The following is a 19,528-nucleotide window of genomic DNA, read 5'->3' as shown; positions in this document are numbered from 1 at the left end:
GAAAAAAAAAAAAGGACCTCGGTGAAGACGCAAAACAAATCTGGATTTGTGTTTCATCCGTCTTCCGTCTGCCTCCCTGAGCCTTCTTCATCGTCTTCACCTCACGGAATCGCCCAGTGGTTGAGACACCTTCGAAACCCTACTTCGCCTTCCTGTATTCTTGATTCTTAGTTCAGTCTATTCAAATTTCAGTTCTTTATTCCCAAAAAAGCCCCCTCCTTCACTGAGAATGCCAAAGCTATACCCTTCTAGATAGCCTCCGGAGACACCCTGCACTGATTTTTGAGGACCAGACATGATCGTGCGGACGTACGGGCGCCGCAGCAGAGCAATTTCGAGGGCCTACTCCGACACCTTGAACGACGACGTTTCCGAGACCTTCAGGGACTCTTTGTCCCAAGAAAGTTCGCAAGACCACCTGTGCGGCTTCGCATTCTCGTCTCAAGGTTCGACCTCGCATTGGTCTGCTTTCGATTCGGACCCCTGCGATACGAATTCGATCTTACCCTCAAGGGTCCCTTTCGACGATTTATGCAACGGGGTGTCTAGGAAGTCGAAGAGATCGAGGATTGCGAAGAAGGAGACAGAAGTGCCCAAGAACAGTGGGCTGTCTATTCCGGCGACGTCTACGTTGATGGAGGCGCAGGAGTTTGGGGAGATGATGGAGCATGTAGACGAGGTGAATTTTGCTCTGGATGGGCTTCGGAAAGGTCAGCCAGTGCGGATCAGAAGGGCGAGCTTGGTGTCTCTGTTGGCTATATGTGGCACGGCTCATCAACGGCGGCTTCTACGAACTCAAGGGTATGTGAATTAGTATGAAATTTCGCTAGGAACGTATAGGAATTGAAATTTTTGAAATTCTGGTGTTGGGGTTTGTTGAAGTGAAATTTAAAGTCTAAAGTTTAAAATTTAAATTTGGGATCAGGATTAGATGGATAAATTCATAGTAGGTCTTCTTGATTATTTGACGAATGTGATTTATAAATTTATTATGTTTCTTGTTAATCATTACTAGCTTCTGACGCTAGGCGGTAGTTTTTTATCCAAATTTTCATTGTTGGGCTGATTATCTCTCGGCGGCTCTGAGGCTCAGGAAAAAAAAAAAGAAAGAAGAGAGGAAAGAAAAGAAACACATGTATTTTGATTAATCTGCGAGTCTAGTATAAGAATTGCCAATTGGATAGATCCGACTTTGAGATTTCTTTAGTCATTTCCCAAATGATTCATATATTGGAACTTGAATGCTGGACACCTTGAAGGCTGCATTAGGGTCATTTATTCACAAGACTTTCTCGCCAATTAATAGAATGAAATTATGAGAGTAATTATGTAGTTTTTCCTCATAAGGATTCAGAGTTACATATAACTTTGCTTTGCTTCGTCATTTGCTACATGAAACATTTGAAACCTTTACAATACTCATTTACTATCACGCTTTCTTCATGTTATGATAACACAAACAGTTGTGAGGCACGGCCAGTTTACCCAAATTGATTTTCCTAAAATTGAAAAAAAGAAGCAATTGAAGAAAATAATATCTGAAATTTTAAACTGAGGATACATATTTTACCTATTCTCTTTGGGAAAGTTATTGTTGTGGAAGTATATATGATAAATCTCTCGTGTCTTCTTTCAGGATGGCAAAGGCAATAGTTGATGCTATTTTGCGGCTCAGTCTTGATGATTCTCCTAGCAATCTTGCAGCTGCAACACTTTTACACATTTTGACCTGTGATGTAAGTCTTGTAGGGTTCTGTTAGTGAAATTGTTACCGTAGTGAATTATGAAAGAAGCTTTTAGACTACTTATGAAACATTGCACACTTTCCCATTCCATATTAATAAATCTTTTCACAAGCTGCTAGAGGTTGCATGCTATCTTTGTCTTTTAATATTAATGCAACGTTTTCCCCCAAGTATTGAGTAGTTTGTTGTTTTACTCAGCATGTTTGCTGTCTTATTGGATGTTTGATTCTATATTTAGTCATTAGTCGTTATATAACTAATGCTATGGCTGACTGTATCGCATTTTCAATGTTGTGAGTTTATGGTTGAGATGGTATGGAGAAAAAAAGTCCTGAAGTGAGTAGATGATGTGTATGGAAGTACAATGAAGGACCAACCTTCTGGGTAGTTGGCACTACAAAAGCAATGAAAAGTTTTTGGAAGCTCTTTGCATGTGGGAAGTACATGGGATGTGTGGATGACTATCATTTACGAAGAAATATGTGTCACATATATTGATAAGTTTATGTTTTGGCTTCACTCTTGATATTTATTGGGCAAGAAAGAATTGTTCATCACGTACTTGCATGATATTTTAGTGGCATGTATTTCCTCTTGATACTAAGTGTAGACTTTGTATTATCATCGCACTACATGATTCATTCACTTATGTATACTGAACATACTTTTGTTTCAGGGTCAAGATGATCGCCTTCTTGAATCACCTAGTTGTGTTCGGTTTCTAATCAAGTTGTTGAGACCAATTGTCTCCACAGCCAGTAAAGACAGAGAACCTAAACTTGGCTCAAAACTTCTAGCATTGTGTCAAAAAGCTGATGTCTTTAAAAATACAACGAGTAGATTGGACTCCAGTTCCGTGGCAGTTTTTTCTAGAGTTGAAGAAATTCTAGTGAATTGTAAAGAGCTAAAAACTACCTGTCGGAATGACAGTGGGGTAGAGAGGCCAGAGTTATGCCCCATATGGTTAGCATTGCTGACTATGGAGAAGGCTTGCATATCTGCCATCTCTCTTGATGGTATTGAATTAAATATCACCTTGAACATTACACGTTACTAGCTAACTCTATTCTTTTTCATCTCTTTATCTGGTTCTTTAATATGTTAAAGTTGGCTGTCTCATGCAAAAGTAAGAATAGCCCATTACATGTATGTAACCTGTGCACTTGACAGTCTAGGACTCATTACTCTAGCTCACAAAGCTATAATGCCACACATTACATGTGTTGCTTTTGAGCATTTGAAATTTGAAGGTACTTTACAATTTGATTTGGTTGAGCTTGACCTCATTGAATTTTTACTGGGTCTAAACTATTTTATGTCATTGCACTTTTCTTGGTTACTTGCTTTTCTATTTAAAATTAACATTTGCTTAGTTTTCTCCATGTAATTTATGATTTTCTGCGATGACCTTTCTCTTCTTAAGCTAAAATATTGAGGGACAGCAGGCCTTTTGATGCTTGTTACTGAGATGCTTATATAGACTGTAATCTTTTGTGGTCATGCTGACTCTCTTTACAATCTTGTATGTGACCAACCAATTGCTTTCTATATCTGCTGATAATTCTTTTTTATTTTTGGTTGTTACTTGGGTATGTGTATTTTCAGAAACCACTGGTGCAGTTCGGAAGGCCAGCGGGAATTTCAAGGAAAAACTAAGGGAGCATGGAGGACTTGATGCTGTCTTTGATGTTGCCATGAATTGTTATTCAGATTTGGAGGTGTGAGCTTGTATGTTAGGTCAATTCTGCATATGCTTTGTTATATTTGGAAATCAGAATTTTGAATATTAATCAATAATCAACTAAAGCAAAAGGAAGTTGCCGGAGAAAGCTAAAAGTGGAGACTGGAGACAATTTTTTCGTTTTAATGTTTCTTGTTCTGAGATGGGTTATCATGGTCCTGTCCATGCGCAGCAGTTTCCTTCTGTATGATTTGGCTAAAAAAACAAGAAATTATGAGTGCCTTAGAGTAATATGTTGCCACATTGGCTTTTGCTTATTTTTCTCAGTTTTATAACTCTAGCCTTGCCTCCATTGGACAAAATCAGGGTAATTGTCACAGATATTTTGTTTCTATGTGATGGATTCGGTAGGTGAATGATATGTTTGGCTTTCTTGACGTCTATTCAGTATTCTTCACATATATCCTCAATGTGGACTATACTATAGTATTTATTATCTTGAAACTACGAATTGTCTTTCAGAATTGGATGGAAGGTCTATCAACCAAAGATTTGAGAAATGACAAACAGCTGAAGAGTCTAACTCTTCTTCTCAAATGTTTGAAGATCATGGAAAATGCTACATTTCTTAGTAAAGACAATCAGGTGCAACCGCATATCTCTTTATTCTTTACTTCTAAATTTGTCACAATTTTGTTTTTTGTTTTTGGAAATAGATATGACTTTTATTTATGTATCTATATTTATCTTTCCGTCTTTAGATGACTGAAGTGAACGTTTTAATTTATCAATTTTTTCACCCATTTTGTCATAATAGAATCATTTGCTTGGAATGAAAGGAAAGTTGAGTCCTCTGGCAACAGTATTATCTTTCACGGAGCTAGTTATACGGGTCATTAAAATTCTCTCAGGTAATGATTACCCTTTTGTAGATATATGTCTCCTTCTATTATAATTTGTTTTTTAATATGCTATTATGCTTTGATAAATTTACATTTTCAAATGATTAATAGTTCTTATTCTGTCTCCCACCCACCCAATACTTCTCAAAAATACTAAGAAAATCTTTTAACTTTTAGATATAAATTTACGAAGAAGTGCTTCTGCATCATCAAAGAATAGCAAGTCTCGCTGTCCTTTTGGTTTGGCTGGTCACGGTTCTCAACTGGATCTGCTTGCGGACCTTGAAGGTAATATATTGTTAGCTGTGCTATAAAATTAAATCCTCCCGTGGGGACAGGGAGTGCTTGTCACATTGGCGATTATTTCCTTGGAAAAGAAAGAAAGGAAGGGGACAAGTAGTGAAGAGTGATAGATGAGTGATCCCTTGAGGGGAGGGGATGTGGCACTCACCATGTTGGCTAGTGTTCTCTTGGGGAGTATGGAAGGGTGCGCATTGCTCTGGTGGGTGTAGCATAAAAAAATAGAGTATTTTAGCCTAGCTAAAAGCCTGAATGTTATGTAATTATAAATAAGAAAAGAATTAAGAATTAGTTAGGATTTAAATAGATTTAGATGACTTAAATAGATTCAGATATGATTTAAATAGATTTAAATGGGATTTAATTGTTAGTTAGGATTTTAAATGTGATCCTAATATTAGTGGGATTATGATAGATTAGGATATCTATTAAGAATAGGATGCCTATAAATATAAGCGCGGTAGTGTACCTGATTCATGATTCGTGTTCTTACAAGATCGCTTATTCCATATTCTCTCTGTTTCCTTTCTCTCTCTTTCCCTCTTTTTCCAATCTAAAATATAACATTGAATTTGCATATAAATGAGATCACATGTGAGTTGTGGAAGGTGTCCTCAAGGTGTTGGATTTTTGAAATTCTTTTGGTGAGAAGCACAGAAAGATGCTTGTCTGAATGAATTAAGGTGCTACAACAAGCAAAAATATGATGATGTAGACAAGAAATAAATAAATGTAATTTAAAATAACCCTTTGCACACATTCTAAAGATTATGACATGTAAACAAAAACTAAATAAATGTAGTAGTCTTGTCAGTCGCAAGCTATTAACAAAAGACAAAATTCATTTTTCAAGTGCCAAAAAAAAAATTTTATTTGAAGATATGATCGAATGATCTAAAAGTCTATGAGTGTTAATTATACGAATTGGAAGTAATAACCTAAATAAGATTCTAAATTCATAAGCTGAGAAAGTATGCGCTTCTCTAGCCTCTCTGTTTTTTTTTGGCCTTGTTAACCTTGTAGCCTAACTAGTTTTAAATTTATCATGCTTATTTTATCAAGTTATCTTGCATATGAAAATGATGTATGGACTTTTCGGATGGTAATATATAGTTTTTGGGCTTGGGTTCCTAGTTAGATTTGTTCATTTGAGGAAGGCGCCTGAGGCACTTGACTTTCTTGATATAAAGGTTGCCGAAGGCACTTGTTTTCGTGCCTTAGTGAAGCCAGCACCTCTTACACACCTCTCATGCTGTGAGAGGTGCTAGAGCTGTTTGGTGTCTTGCCTCAGTGCACTAAGGTTAGTGCCTTTGTCATAAAAAACAAGATGATACTTTTTTCAGATGAAAGTGTTCAAGATTTCATTTAAGTCACACTTGGCTTTAACAAAGATCCACCCTTTTGATTAAATTTTTTACAAGAAGCTGTTTGAAATTGTTTATTCTAGCTAACTTTTAGATATATCATCCAGATATTTAGATTGCTGTTTTAACTTGCAGGAAACGAGGCCTTATCCGGGAATTCCTCTAGAAATTACCGTGGTTTGGAGAGAACCTCTTTAGATAAGAAATCTAATGTATCTCATAAAAGCCAATCGTTGGCATGCTCTCAGTTGGATAGCTCGCCTTCCATCTATGAAATTTCCAGCACTTCAACAAGTGATACACATTCGCTGGAGATGAGAGTCAATTCTTCCACTTATGGGTCTTGCAGTGGTTCATCAAGGAGTTCAGATTGCAAAACATCAATGACCTTTAGCTGTTCTAGGAAGAATGTTTCCTCAAGTGATGGCATTCCTGTTGTTGTTTTAGATGATAGCCAAGATCCATTTGCGTTTGACGAGGAAGAGTTTCAACCCTCTAAATGGGACCTAATGTCAGGGAAACAAAAACGAAATCAATCCAAAAAATGTGATATTTCAAAAAGAGAATTTGATGAAGATCGACGCCAATCCCAGACAACTGTGGACCATCTAGAATCAAATAATGGTGATGTCAGTTGTTCCACTTCTGACGTTGGTGATGAAGAAGTATCTGGTCTTCTGGCTGATTGCCTTCTAACAGCTGTCAAGGTATTTCTTTGTTTTTGATCTATCTATATCTCAATTATTATCCATTTTCTCACAATGTCTTGGAAATATTTTGTCAGAAGTTACTTTAGAAGTATTTTTGATGTATCATTTATTATTCCTTTTGCTTATTGGACAAACGGAATGAATTGAAAATACCATGTGTAGAACGCTGAAGATAGTCCACAGATGCAATTCAAGGCCATGAAATGTGCGAGGGCAAGATGTCCTTGAACATAAGAGCATTCTCCTTCTTGTCCCCCCCCCTCATAGATGAGGCTAGCAAAGAGCTGGAGAAGAGCATTCTCCTTCTGTTGAATGTGTCAAGGAACAGCATAAACTGCAAGCCACCTCAAATTTTGGCCTCCTTATCTCCTCTATAATGTATACCCCACCTCCTATTGTTCACTGGGAACTCCATGAGAAAATATTGGCCTAACAATGTGAAAGGAAATGAGCAATCGGAGGTAGCTTTACACCCAACACCCATCATGGGACATTGCTGTCAACAGAGCAGTAAAGCTGCAAATATTATTAGTCCGGGTCTTTTGATGTTCTACCTTCCAAATGAAAGATTTGACCTTGTAAGGAGTTTCAGAGTTTTAAATTAGTTTGTTGATAGAAACCTCTCTCAATTAGGAGAAAGATATTGGAAATAGGACTAGGACTTGCTCAAGAATGCAGAAGATGAATGAAGAGTCTGAACTCCTTTATTTGAATTGGAGAGCTTATGAATAGGCTCAGGTGAATAAGGGATTCTAATTCATTTAGTGTCGAAGAGTATAGTGCAAGTGGAGGGAATGTCTACAAATCAGATCTTTAATTTTTTTTTTTTTGTGCATAGTTCTATGCACCAAGTTTCTCTTGGTTAATGCCGTGCTCCAGTGAAACTTTGGATGAGATACAATTCTTGTTTTTGCTTGTTATCATTGTAGGCGTTTCAATTCAGCTAGGAATGAATCTAGTGCATTCTCCCGCCCTCTCTCCCTTCTTTGGCAGAGCTCCTTTAGTTATAAGTTATTTGAATAGATTGGATATAAGTTATGTGCTATTTTTTGTTGTCTCATTGTAGGTGCTGATGAATTTGACTAATGACAATCCTGTTGGCTGTCAGCAAATTGCTTTACATGGTGGACTGGAGACCATGTCTTCGTTAATTGCTGGTCATTTCCCTTCTTTCAGCTCAACACCCTCCTTTTCTCAGATAAGAGAAAATACTTCAAAGGATGCAATCAGCCATCCATTTGAAGTGCATCTTACTGATCATGAGCTAGATTTTCTTGTTGCTATTTTGGGCTTGCTTGTGAATCTGGTAGAGAAGGATAGTCATAATAGGTAATTTAATTTTTAAGCAGTTTATTGACTGGCAGTTGGAATACAGACAATATTTATGTGTTTATATATATATATATATGTATATAATTTTTTTTTTTTTTACTGCTAACTTTGTCACTGGTTTTCTACAGATCACGTCTTGCGGCAGCCAGTATTACGCTACCTGCCTCAGTTGGCTTGGACCAAGAAGCTCAGAGAGATGTTATTCAATTATTATGCTCTATTTTCTTGGCAAACCAGGGTCAGAACGAGGGATCTGGGGAAGATAAACATTTGCAACTGGTGGGTGCCATTTATAATTTAGACTTTTTGTCTAATTTGCTCATTTTTATTCCTTATTTATTAATATGCTGCATCAAAGTATGGAAGTTATTGTTACTGATATTATAATTTCATATGAATAACGTCTTTTTGCATCCGTTTCATTGTATCATTCAGTGCTTTGTGTGCATTTTAGATGATGGAATGCTGTTGTTGTTCACTTAACTAAAATAGTTGCAATTATTTTTTTATGTGCAACGTGCAAGTGAAAAATGTAGATTTAATTCAAACGAGCAATAGGTTCCAAGATTTGAGGCAGGAACTAAGTATTGGACTATTCTTGTTTGCCTTATCTGATGTTATTTTCAAGAGTTATCATGTGTTTCATCTTGCAGAATGATGAGGCGGCTCTGCTAGAAGGTGAAAAAGAAGCTGAGAAAATGATTGTAGAGGCATATTCGGCCCTGCTTCTAGCCTTTCTTTCTACTGAAAGGTTATCTGTCTTATCCATTGTTTGTTCAATTTTATTTTCCAGCAATTATTCAGGCTTTTTATGTATTTACATTGGCTTACAGCAAGAAGGTACGAGAAGCAATTGCTGACAATCTTCCCGATCGCAAGTTAGCTATCCTTGTACCTGTGTTAGACCGATTTGTGGTATGTTGCTCTTGGCACTCTTGAATAACATGGCAAATTAGGTTCTTTAATTAACCATTTGTTAAATGCTGTTTTTGCTTTTATAAAAAAAGGAGGAGGAGTAAAGGTTATGGGAGTATGGGTTTAGGTTTGAATGCCTGGCCTTGTGTCGGGGTGTAAAGCTAAGACTGCCTTGCTAATTGCATCCTTTTATGACCTAAAGAGGAGAACAGTTATCTGGGTTTTAATTGACCCGCAACATGGGATTGTTTAGTAGGAGTTCTCGTTTAGTAATTGTCTGTTTTGGGTGTTGGGCAGCCTGGGCAATGTTTCTGGTTTATTCCTTTGCTAGATATGGCCTACACTATCACCTAGGGCCCACGTTTCAATATTTTGAACGTGATTTCACAATTACGCTTGTCCAGGAATTTCATCTGAGTTTGAACATGATTTCACCGGAGACACATAAAGCCGTGAGTGAAGTCATCGAATCGTGTCGAATTCCATGAAAAACTTGACAAATGGAAAACTTGTACAGCCTCCGCCTACAGTAGTGCTTGTTACGGGACTCGCCCTAGATTTGCTGCTGGTCACCCTTGTCATACTGCCAGATCTTTGTTGCTCAATTCAAAGCTCTTCATCTTGGCTCCATTTTATTTTTCCAATACAAAACTTTTTCCTGTGTTTCTATCATGCGATTGGTGACCGGATGCTTGCATACAGAAAATCAGTAGCAAATGCCTGGATTCATTCCTGGCATGGTTTCTGTGTAATAGTAGTGCTTTTTTATTTTTTTTTTTTATATTTTGGTTCAATATTTTTGTTTATTCATTCATTTTCTTGTATCAGGAGCCTTTATATCATGTTAAAATCCACCCATCTCATATTTCAACATTTCCGCAACTTTATAAGTTGAAACTGGTTGATTTTCTTTTTGTATCTGTAATGGTAGAGATTAGTTTGACAGTCGAACTAGATCTCACTCAGAAGCCATGATAATGTCTATTTTTCTCATGTAAGGATGAAAATCACTGGAGAGATTGAAAGCCACTGTAGTTTATAGTATTTTACTAACGAGGTCGTAACAATGAACTTGCATGGGAAAATTTATGCCCAAAAAAGAAGGGAAAAAAATCCCAGGTTTGGAATTAGGACACAGGAGGTTTTGATTTACAGATCATTTGTGCGCGTCCGTGGAATGAGGTGATGATCTCAATGCAGATGAAAATGTCTTGTTCTACCTGAAGCCTCGTTTAATTTGGCTTCAGAACGAGAAGTACTGGAAACAAAGATCGACCGGAAAAGTTGTGAAGGAATTAAGTTCAGGACACCATTTGGTTCCAGCTAAAATTAAAGTATTGTCAGAATAAATTAAAGTATTGTCAGAATAAATTATCTCATTTTTTTTAACAAAATTTTATATGATACATATTACTGTCTTATTATTGTTTATTCGGTGTCAACAAAATTTTCGGCACAGCATGAAACTTCCAAGCTGCTTCTAGGATGATAAAATCAATAATTTTGAGCTCTAATGTTAAATTATTTTTTGTTTTTAATAAGTATAAATATTTTAGAGTTTTATTTTAAAATACATATCTACAAGATTAATTAAAAAAAACCTAATTTAATTATTATTTTCTTATATCGTTTGCAATGGTAAAATGTAGTTATATTTGCATTATAATTAAACGATACGCCTTGAAGTGATTCAGTTTCTCTGTTGTTCCTGCCCGTCTACCTCTTAATATCTCTTCTATTTTCCCTTCTGAATAATCCAGGAGCTCTCTCTCTCTCTCTCTCTCTCTCTCTCTCAATTTTTTTCATCAAAATTCTCTTTTGAAAAGAATTACATAGTAAACCGTTTTCCGCTTAAAAGTATGGAGGTATCCTAATCTCAATGTCAATAATTAATATTTTGCTAAAAAAATATTAATAATTGCTATATTAACATTAATATCAATAGAAAATATAAAATCAACATAAAATATATAAAAATACATAATACAAAAATCATATTATTGACCAGGGGTAGCGCAAATGACATAATTTACTTCTCACATATACCAAGCACCAATCATGCATCTGTGCGCGCGCACACACGCACACATAATTAATATTAATTAATTACGAACATAATCAATATTAAGTAATTAATTAATATATCTACACATTTACCATAAAAAACCATTTGGTTTGGCTCTCTAGTTGTTATAACAACAGGCATCGTCATTCATCAGTCTCTGTTAAGTGTACTTTACTGTTCAAATCTTCCATTGAAACTTAACCGAACTAGCGGACTTATTCATGACAGAGTCTACAAAGTGAAGTTCACAATCAAATGTGCTTACCAAAGAAGTCAAGGATAAGCTGATTAACTCGTTCAGGAAATTGTTCCTGAACAAAATGGGTTCCCTCAAGAACAAATGCTATCTCCAAATTGGGGACAAATTCTTTTGCCTTTTCGCTCTTTATTAGATCCTCAATCCCTCGAAATTTAAGAGAATAATCCTTGCCGCCAACAATAAGAAGTGCTGGAACTTTCACTATCGGATCTGATAAGTTGAATTCTTCATCAAGAGACCTATAATATAAATGCCCATAACCAAAACACAAAGTCAATAACCATCATTCGCCCACCAGCTCAGAAAGTTTCTTAGACAGTCATTCTGCTCCTAATTATGTACAAAACAAGTCAATTTTCTCTCCAGGTTTTTCCGTCTTGACCAGGCCGGGTGTACACAAAGTAGACTTGTGTCGTGTACATTTGGACAGATCAGAAACATAATCATTCCATTACCTGTATGGAACATTCAGTGCAGTTTGGAATCCAGATTTCTCATACAATGCTCCATATGCTGCAAGATCTTCTTCTGTAAACCAAGGGGGGAGAGGGGTTGATGGATTCACCAAATCCATAATCTCCTGGTTTTTCTCAGCTATAGGCATCTCACTTCTTGAGAAGAGAATGTAAATGTTTCTCACAACAGTCTTTGCATCAAGACGTCCAAAATCAGCCTCTGCTCTCCCTGGTTCCTAAATTGGACAGGACAAGATCGCATAATACCTGGGATTTGTGATTACACTTGAAACACAATTAGAGTCTAAGATTACCTGAAATCTTAAAATGTACAAGCCTTCAGGAAAGTATTTGGGGAGCTGAGAGTGAGAGCGGCCTGGAGGGACGTATGGAGGTCCAAAAGTGATGATAGCCAAGACCCTTTCTGGGTGTAGAGTGGCAAACAAATACGCAACTCGAGTTCCAAAGTCTTTTCCAACAAGAAAAACCTGTTTACACAGTTGAAGTGAGGAAATAGATGAAGATAAAGATAAAACCTTAACCAATTGATCCTTATAGTTGCAGGGAAAGACTCACTTTTTTAGTTTACTGACATGTAATATATGGCAACTAATCAAAGACTGATCGCTATTTTAGATAGATAATCGTTAAAATTCACAAGGAGGTATATTTTGCATCAAGAATATGAAAAGTGAAGGATGCCATAGATTTATCATTCACCAAACTACATGGTTCCCAATATTAACTAGAGAATAATTCTACCAAGTTAACAGATAAGACCAGTTTAAAATGCAATATCATGTCAATGGGAGATACTATAGTGCTTAAATCTTTTATTACAAGCATGTGACTATAGAAAAAGCAAAATCCTCCTGGAAATAGGAAGTATTAACCATAAAAAAATAACAGAACAGAAACTTTTGAGAGACAGAACGGCTTATAGATGCTTAATCAGGAGTATTTTGCAGCAAGGCTTGAACCTCAGGTTAGGTACTTTATACTTTTTCCCTTTCTCTTCAATGGGGACAGACATCTTAGATCATTTCTGGATTCGGTCAATTATAATAATTTAATTGATGAACCAATCGATCCCAAAATAACCCAGTATTGTTTCCAGCCAAACAGAGTAGAAAAGAGATGAAACCAGAAATTAGATTATTATTTAGGTATTTTACGTTAACCTCTTTCCAAAGGTGATCTTAATCACTCTTGTTATATTTTGTTTAAAAAATATCATTTGGTTGGCTCTACTAACATTCGATATACATTACAGGAATCCAGTTAAATTAGTTTTCTGCAGAACATGAAAGTTCGATTTTATTTTTCAAACGATACGAAAGGCAGCTAACAAATTTCATTGTCTAACGCAATACATAATCAGCAAAAGGTTATCTCAGCAGTCAGTTCATAGAAACCACAGGTGTATCGGTCACAACTCGAGCAAGCTTTGAGAAATTTCACTCTTGTTACTAAACACATATGAAGATGAAGCATAACCTCGTCAAGGATTCACTGCCTTTCGACTTCAAAAACAGAGAAAGCCCACAGATTCATTACCTTAGCAAGACCGAGGGCATTGAGCATTCCAAGCATATCACTAACAATGTCAGAGAAGGTGGCCTTCTCGGTTTCAGGTGGCGGGTCAGAAAGGCCGTAGCCTCTATAATCGGGGGCGATCGCTCGGAAGCCAGCACCGGCAAGGGCGATCATCTGGTGGCGCCAGGAGTACCATATCTCAGGGAAGCCGTGCAGGAAAACGACGACGTTAGGACCTGAAAAGACACAAAAACAAGAAATGTTGAAAGTTTTAGTAGGTTATACAGTGAGGCAAAAAAATCAAGAGTGCAATAGATGATTATTAATTCAGACCGGTCCCGATATCGGCGACGTGAAGCTTGAGGCCACCTACATCAACAAATTTGTGTTGAATTTGGTCCATCTTGCGGGTTCTAAGGTTCTGAGCGACTTTGAGTGTACTCTCTTACTAATGAAACTGAAAAGCTTGGTTCACTGTATGTGCATGCAGGTGTGTGTGTATATACACACATACATAGGCGAATGAAGCTGCAAGGATAGGAACATGAAAACTGGGCAATTTGACAGCTGGCATGCTTGCAAATGCAATGAGGTCAAAATAGTCTTTTGAGTGATAGCTGCTTCCGATTCAGTTGAACTTGAAGGAATAAGAAAAAAGAATTGAGAGAGGATGCCTTTTCTGAGAGAGACAGAAAAATGATTTTTGGTCTTATCAGGCTAGGGACAGAAAAGAGAAATCTGGATTCTGTGTCGAACCAGGTTTGTGAAAGTTGACGATTGTCTTCCGTTTTTCAGTATTTCACTTGACGTGGATCATGAACCTCGTCATATACAATTATATTTTAATGGTTTTCATTACACTTTAATTTTTTAATTCTTAATTAAAAAAGCTTCTCCCTTTCCTTCTACAAAAAAGATTCAATTTTTCACGAAAATATAATATATATTTAAAAAAAATCATTTTAATGAATAGTAAGTAATAAACAAATAGTAGTATTAGTTTAATTTTATTGTCAGTCTAAAAGCATGCAGAGGGAAAAAAAAATATGTAGTATATGTATCAAATCGATAGGGAATAGTGACTGATACAAACTAAATCTTTTACAATAACAATTAATTTTAATTTTTCGTTCGTTCGAGAGAGATAAATTCAAATTAATTGTTGTTGTAATCTCTAGCCAATCTCACTAGAATGAGTGAATTGATTTATGTAGCTTGCCGAATTCAAATCTGACTGGAACTTCAGCCACAACACACGGACACAATTTATATGGTTTAGATATTTGTCACACAGGGCTACATGTTACATAATTTTATTCAGAAACATTTATAGCAAATTCCTAGGATTCGTAAGCATGTCTCTGTCTCCTAGAAATTTTAACTTGAGACTTTCAACATGGTTCCACAATCAAAGGTGCTTCCCAAGGAAGTCAAGGATGAGCTGATTAACTTGTTCTGGGAATTGCTCTTGAACAAAGTGGGTTCCCTCCGGAATGAAAGTCATTTCCAAGTTGGGGGCATATTCTTTGGCCTTTCCACTCTTTATGAGATCCTCAATCCCTGGAAATTTCAGAAAGTAATCCTTTTCACCAAAAATCACTAGTGCTGGAACTTTCACTATTGGATCTGGTAAGTTGTACTCTTCAACCACTGACCTATAAATGCAAGAAATAAATGCCATCAGCCATAATTTACCCACAGCTCAGAAAATTTCTTAGCCAGGAATACTGCTCATTTTATTATGTGGGCAGCAAAATCACTGCTTAGAATTTAACTTGATGAGTTATGAACAGAGGCAGAAACAGGGAAATCGATGCTCTGAGAATAAAGAGACTTGAAAATGGAAAGGCAGAAAAGTTTATATTTACATGTCATTTGAATATATTTTTTTCTAACCTATCTAACCCTTTTTCATAGGGAAGAGTCCCACACACATGCATGAGTCACCAACTATGTAACCCTTTTGGGAAGGTGGTCCCACACATATGCATCGCTCACCTGCCTAGCACACAGTACACAACACCTGATTAACCCCAACACACACACCAACCTAGCTTAAGTGTGCGTTCGATTTTCTGTGCATCAAAAGTTCATTTAATAAAAATTTATTTGATAAAAATTAGTTCAGTAAAAATTAATTGTTATAATAAAATTTATATTTAAATATATTTTTTTAAAAATCAGTTAGATATACTAAAAGTTGTTTGATTTATAATAGTGAAATGTATTTTTAAATGTATAATTATAAAAAATTAATTTATGATGATTTTCAATTTTTATTATATAAATATAATATATTTAAAATATTTAAAAAATGTGATAAAGATTTTAAATAACATAAATTTTGATTTATAATGCTAAAAATTTGATCTCTAGTTATTTATATTTTTTTTAGTTTGTAATTTTAAAAATGTAATAAAGATTTGTAATTTTTATTATACATTAGTGCTAAAAATTAACATGATTAATTATTCAATTTATAATGCTAAAAAAATTGATACCTAATTATTATTATTGAAATAATAATTATATTTTTAATGAATTAAATATTTTTTAAATAAAAGAATAAGATATTAAACTTGGAGTAGTATGGTCAAATAATAACCTATTTTTTAAATTTACTTTTCAAAAGTTTCAAATAGTTACGTTTCATAAATTCACTCTCAACTATTATTTTTTGATGTACTTTCAGAATGTGCTTTCTTGCAAAATATTTTACCCAAACAATTTTTAACTTTTCAAAAGTAAAATTTTGCTTTCTAAATGTGAAACGAAAGAAAACCAAGCAGACCCTAAATCCCCACCCATTTTTGAGTCTAGAGGGGATAGAACCCATACGCCTTACATCAAAGGAGAATAAGGTTAATACAATTGAACTAAATGGTTCTTGACATTTAAAGAGAGATAAAACTTACTCATAATATAAAAAGGCCATATTGTTTATGCACAGTGCAATTCATGTCTTAAATTCTGTGCAATGCATGGGACTAGTGCTGATCACTATACAGTTTAAGACAAGCAGCACAATGCATCAATTGTTGGATACAAAAAACATGCTATTAGCAACAAATGATGATTGAAATCTTCCGTGGAATGCGGTGCTCATGAAAAAAGGTAGAATATATAGTTTCTGATAAAACACAATTCAATATTGTCTTAGGAAGAAGAACCATTCCATTACCTGTATGGAACCTTCAATGCATTTGGGAATCCAGATCTCTCATACAGCGCTCCATATGCTGCAAGATCTTCCTCTGTAAACCAAGGGGGAAGAGGGGTTGATGGTTCTACCAAATCCATAATCTCCTGGTTTTCCTCAGCTATAGGTATCTCACTTCTTGAGAAGAGGATGTAAATTTTTTTCACAACTGTCTTTACATCAAATCGCCCAAAATCAGCCTCCGCCCTTCCTGGTTCCTGAAAAAGACAGAACAACGTTGCATCATAGATATAGCAGTACCAATTATTATATTAGAAACTAGAAATTCAACAGAGAGTTTAAGATAACCTTCCATCTTGTAATGTAGAAGCCTTCAGGAAGGTATTTGTGGAACTGAGAGGGGCCAGGAGGACGGTATGGAACTCCCAATGTGATAACACCTAGGACCCTTTCAGGGTGTAGAACTGCAAGTAAATATGCAGGTCGAGCTCCAAAGTCTTTTGCAACGAGAAAAACCTATTTAAGTGATCGCAGAGGGGGAATATATTAAGAGAATTAAATCTAAATAGTTACAGGCGAAATTTTCACTTTTCCAGTTCATTTATCTGTAAATTTTCACCCTCACTATTTTGAACAGCTAATCACAAAACATTCATAAACAGGCGTTATTTTACATCCCAGAGACTACGAAAATTGAAACATGTTTTGCGCATATATGTTTGCCACAGTGCCAGAATCATTCATCAAACTGCATGAGCCACATTAGCAGTAGAATCATCATAACCAAGCGGGACTAGTTTAAAATGCAATTCCTTGGCAAGGGGAGGATATATACAATAATGCTTATATCGGGAGTAACGAGCAAAAGAATAAAGCAAAAGTGCTCGCTCATCGAAGAAGCTTAGAGTAATTCGCTCTTGCCATTAAGCGATGCAGAATGATGAAACACAAATTAACTCGTCAAGCATGATACACTTCATGTTCACATCAAAACCAAAGAAAGTCCGCAGGTATTTTGAGTACCTTAGCAAGAGCAAGTGCATCGAGCATTCCGAGTAGGTCATTGGTAATGTCAGAGAAGGAGGTTTTATCGGGTTCGGGCGGCGGGTCAGAAAGGCCGTAGCCTCTGTAATCGGGGGCAACGGCTCTGAAGCCGGCACCTGCAAGGGCGATCATCTGGTAACGCCAAGAGTACCAGATCTCAGGGAAGCCGTGCAGGAATACGACAACGTTAGGACCTGAAAATCACCAAAAACAATATCAATGTTGGAAGCTAATTCGGATATAGGGTGGTCGCTAGGACAGAGCAAAATCAAGAAAGAAGAAGAGGATTATCATTCTGACCGGTTCCGACATCGGCGACGTGAAGCTTGAGGCCTCCTATGTTGATGAATTTGTGTTGAATTTGGTCCATCTTTACGGATTTCCGGTTCTGAGCGATTTCATTCTGGACTCTCTTACTGAGGAAACTTGAATAATGGTTCACTGTATGTGTGCAAATACATGTATATATGCTTCGAACAATGAGGCTGCCGAATGGGAAGTAAATACTTCATTTGGCAATTTGTCAGCCAACTGTCATGCATGCACCAAGCCTAGATGGTTTTTTGCAAGGAACTAAAAATTATTGAACTGGTCGAGTTAGTTTAGTAGTTCAATTTAAGTTGAATCGGGTCAATTAAAAAGGTAAATCGATCATGATTAAAAAAATTAAAATAATACAATTTAATCATGAAAATATTCAACTAAATCTAAGATTAATCTCTAATATAAGATACAAATATAATAATAATTATAAAATTATAACCACCCAAAAGTTTAACAATAATAAAATACAACTTTCTAAATATTCATTCTTACAATTTCAATTTATAACCCTTCGATTATTAAAAAGTCCAAAATCAATCATCACTAACACTAAAATCATCACTAATGATAGTCATTATTCATAAATGCCAAGCAACAATCAAACAAATGAATAACAACAAATAACAAAAGATTAAAACAATTAATGTATAATTAACTTAAAAGAATACTTAATCTTTTAAGTTCGAACTTACAATCAAGACTCTTTATTTGAAGTTTAAACTACAGACAGTGAAATCTAGTTTAATTGTCTTATCCTCTATTGCCTTGCTTTTTTAATGTTCAAGCTGAATTTTTTTTACTTTTAATTAAGTTTTTACACTTTAAAAAAATAAAAACAAAAAAAATTAAAAAAGTGACTCGGCTGATCCAACAACCCGGCTACTGGGTTAGCCAAGTTATCTTGGGTTGACTCTAGATCAGTTGGGTTAGTAGCTGGCCGGTTTAGTTGAAAATTTAGATCAGAAAAGAGATCGGGTCAATGATTCACGAGCTAAATCAATCGGCCCAATTTAGGTTTCTATACAATGGTTTTTTGAGTGAGAATATAGATGCTTCAGGTAAAGGAGTTAAGATGCTCTCTTAAATAGACAAATCGATGATGATAGAAATTAGGCAAGATGTAAGTTGAGGACCCACGAAATTTTTTATATCAACTTAGGATTTCAAGATTATGATATTGTATTGAACTCTCCTGATACTTACATGAAAATAGGTTTTTTATGAGAAAAGACATTATCACCTCTAAAATTTAAAATAATAAATTATTCAGATTTTGACAATAATTCATTTGTAAATAAATTGAATAAGTTTTAGTTCTACATAAACATGTATTCATTCATATTTTGACAGTAACTCATTTGTAATTGACAATAATCTATTTGAGAAAGAATAAGTTAGAAAAACTGTGAGAATATATGAAATTAGGCAAGTGTTAATTTTACATGAACAAGTATCTATTCGAATTTTAACAGCAACTCATTTATAATTAATAACATCCTATTAAGAAATGGACAAGTGACTGTCATTAGGAGGGGTAATTAGGTCTATTTTCAATAAAAAATTATTTTCAAATGAGTATTAAGGTAGTGCAGTGCAAAATCATAATTTTAAGGTTCTTAACTAATATAAAATTTCTCCAAAGGCTCTCAATTGATATTTCCCCTAAAAATTAGGTATTGATATAAAATATGAGTTATAATTTCTTAAATACTATTAATAAACAAGTTATTCTTTTT

The 19,528-nt window shown here is 35.4% G+C and overlaps 3 protein-coding genes across 3 annotated transcripts; 1 reads left to right on the top strand and 2 right to left on the bottom strand.

Annotated features, from left to right (window-relative positions):
• Nucleotides 1–9,947, top strand: LOC129305939 (wings apart-like protein 1). Its single transcript, XM_054946172.1, has 13 exons — nucleotides 1–801; nucleotides 1,637–1,736; nucleotides 2,422–2,761; nucleotides 3,351–3,463; nucleotides 3,949–4,071; nucleotides 4,244–4,337; nucleotides 4,506–4,616; nucleotides 6,128–6,699; nucleotides 7,769–8,031; nucleotides 8,163–8,313; nucleotides 8,688–8,785; nucleotides 8,868–8,949; nucleotides 9,354–9,947. The coding sequence occupies exons 1-13, from the start codon at nucleotides 296–298 to the stop codon at nucleotides 9,435–9,437; spliced, it is 2,637 nt and encodes an 878-aa protein (XP_054802147.1). The 5' UTR covers nucleotides 1–295; the 3' UTR covers nucleotides 9,438–9,947.
• Nucleotides 9,948–11,101: 1,154 nt separating this feature from the next.
• LOC129307293 (uncharacterized) lies at nucleotides 11,102–13,886 on the bottom strand. The gene is made up of 5 exons (XM_054948216.1): nucleotides 13,598–13,886; nucleotides 13,286–13,500; nucleotides 12,043–12,216; nucleotides 11,729–11,964; nucleotides 11,102–11,512 (listed from the first exon to the last, which is right to left on the bottom strand). The coding sequence occupies exons 1-5, from the start codon at nucleotides 13,665–13,667 to the stop codon at nucleotides 11,266–11,268; spliced, it is 942 nt and encodes a 313-aa protein (XP_054804191.1). The 5' UTR covers nucleotides 13,668–13,886; the 3' UTR covers nucleotides 11,102–11,265.
• Nucleotides 13,887–14,495: 609 nt separating this feature from the next.
• LOC129307058 (uncharacterized) lies at nucleotides 14,496–17,936 on the bottom strand. The gene is made up of 5 exons (XM_054947919.1): nucleotides 17,769–17,936; nucleotides 17,448–17,662; nucleotides 16,773–16,940; nucleotides 16,446–16,681; nucleotides 14,496–14,919 (listed from the first exon to the last, which is right to left on the bottom strand). Exons 1-5 carry the CDS (start codon nucleotides 17,836–17,838, stop codon nucleotides 14,673–14,675), a joined length of 936 nt encoding a protein of 311 aa, XP_054803894.1. The 5' UTR covers nucleotides 17,839–17,936; the 3' UTR covers nucleotides 14,496–14,672.
• Nucleotides 17,937–19,528: the final 1,592 nt, after the last annotated feature.

This window comes from Prosopis cineraria, unplaced genomic scaffold (genome assembly GCF_029017545.1).
Source record: "Prosopis cineraria cultivar Desert tree isolate PC_DT_omini unplaced genomic scaffold, ASM2901754v1 PC3, whole genome shotgun sequence".
Lineage (NCBI taxonomy): Eukaryota > Viridiplantae > Streptophyta > Magnoliopsida > Fabales > Fabaceae > Prosopis > Prosopis cineraria.
This window is presented reverse-complemented; position numbering and strand designations above follow the sequence as displayed.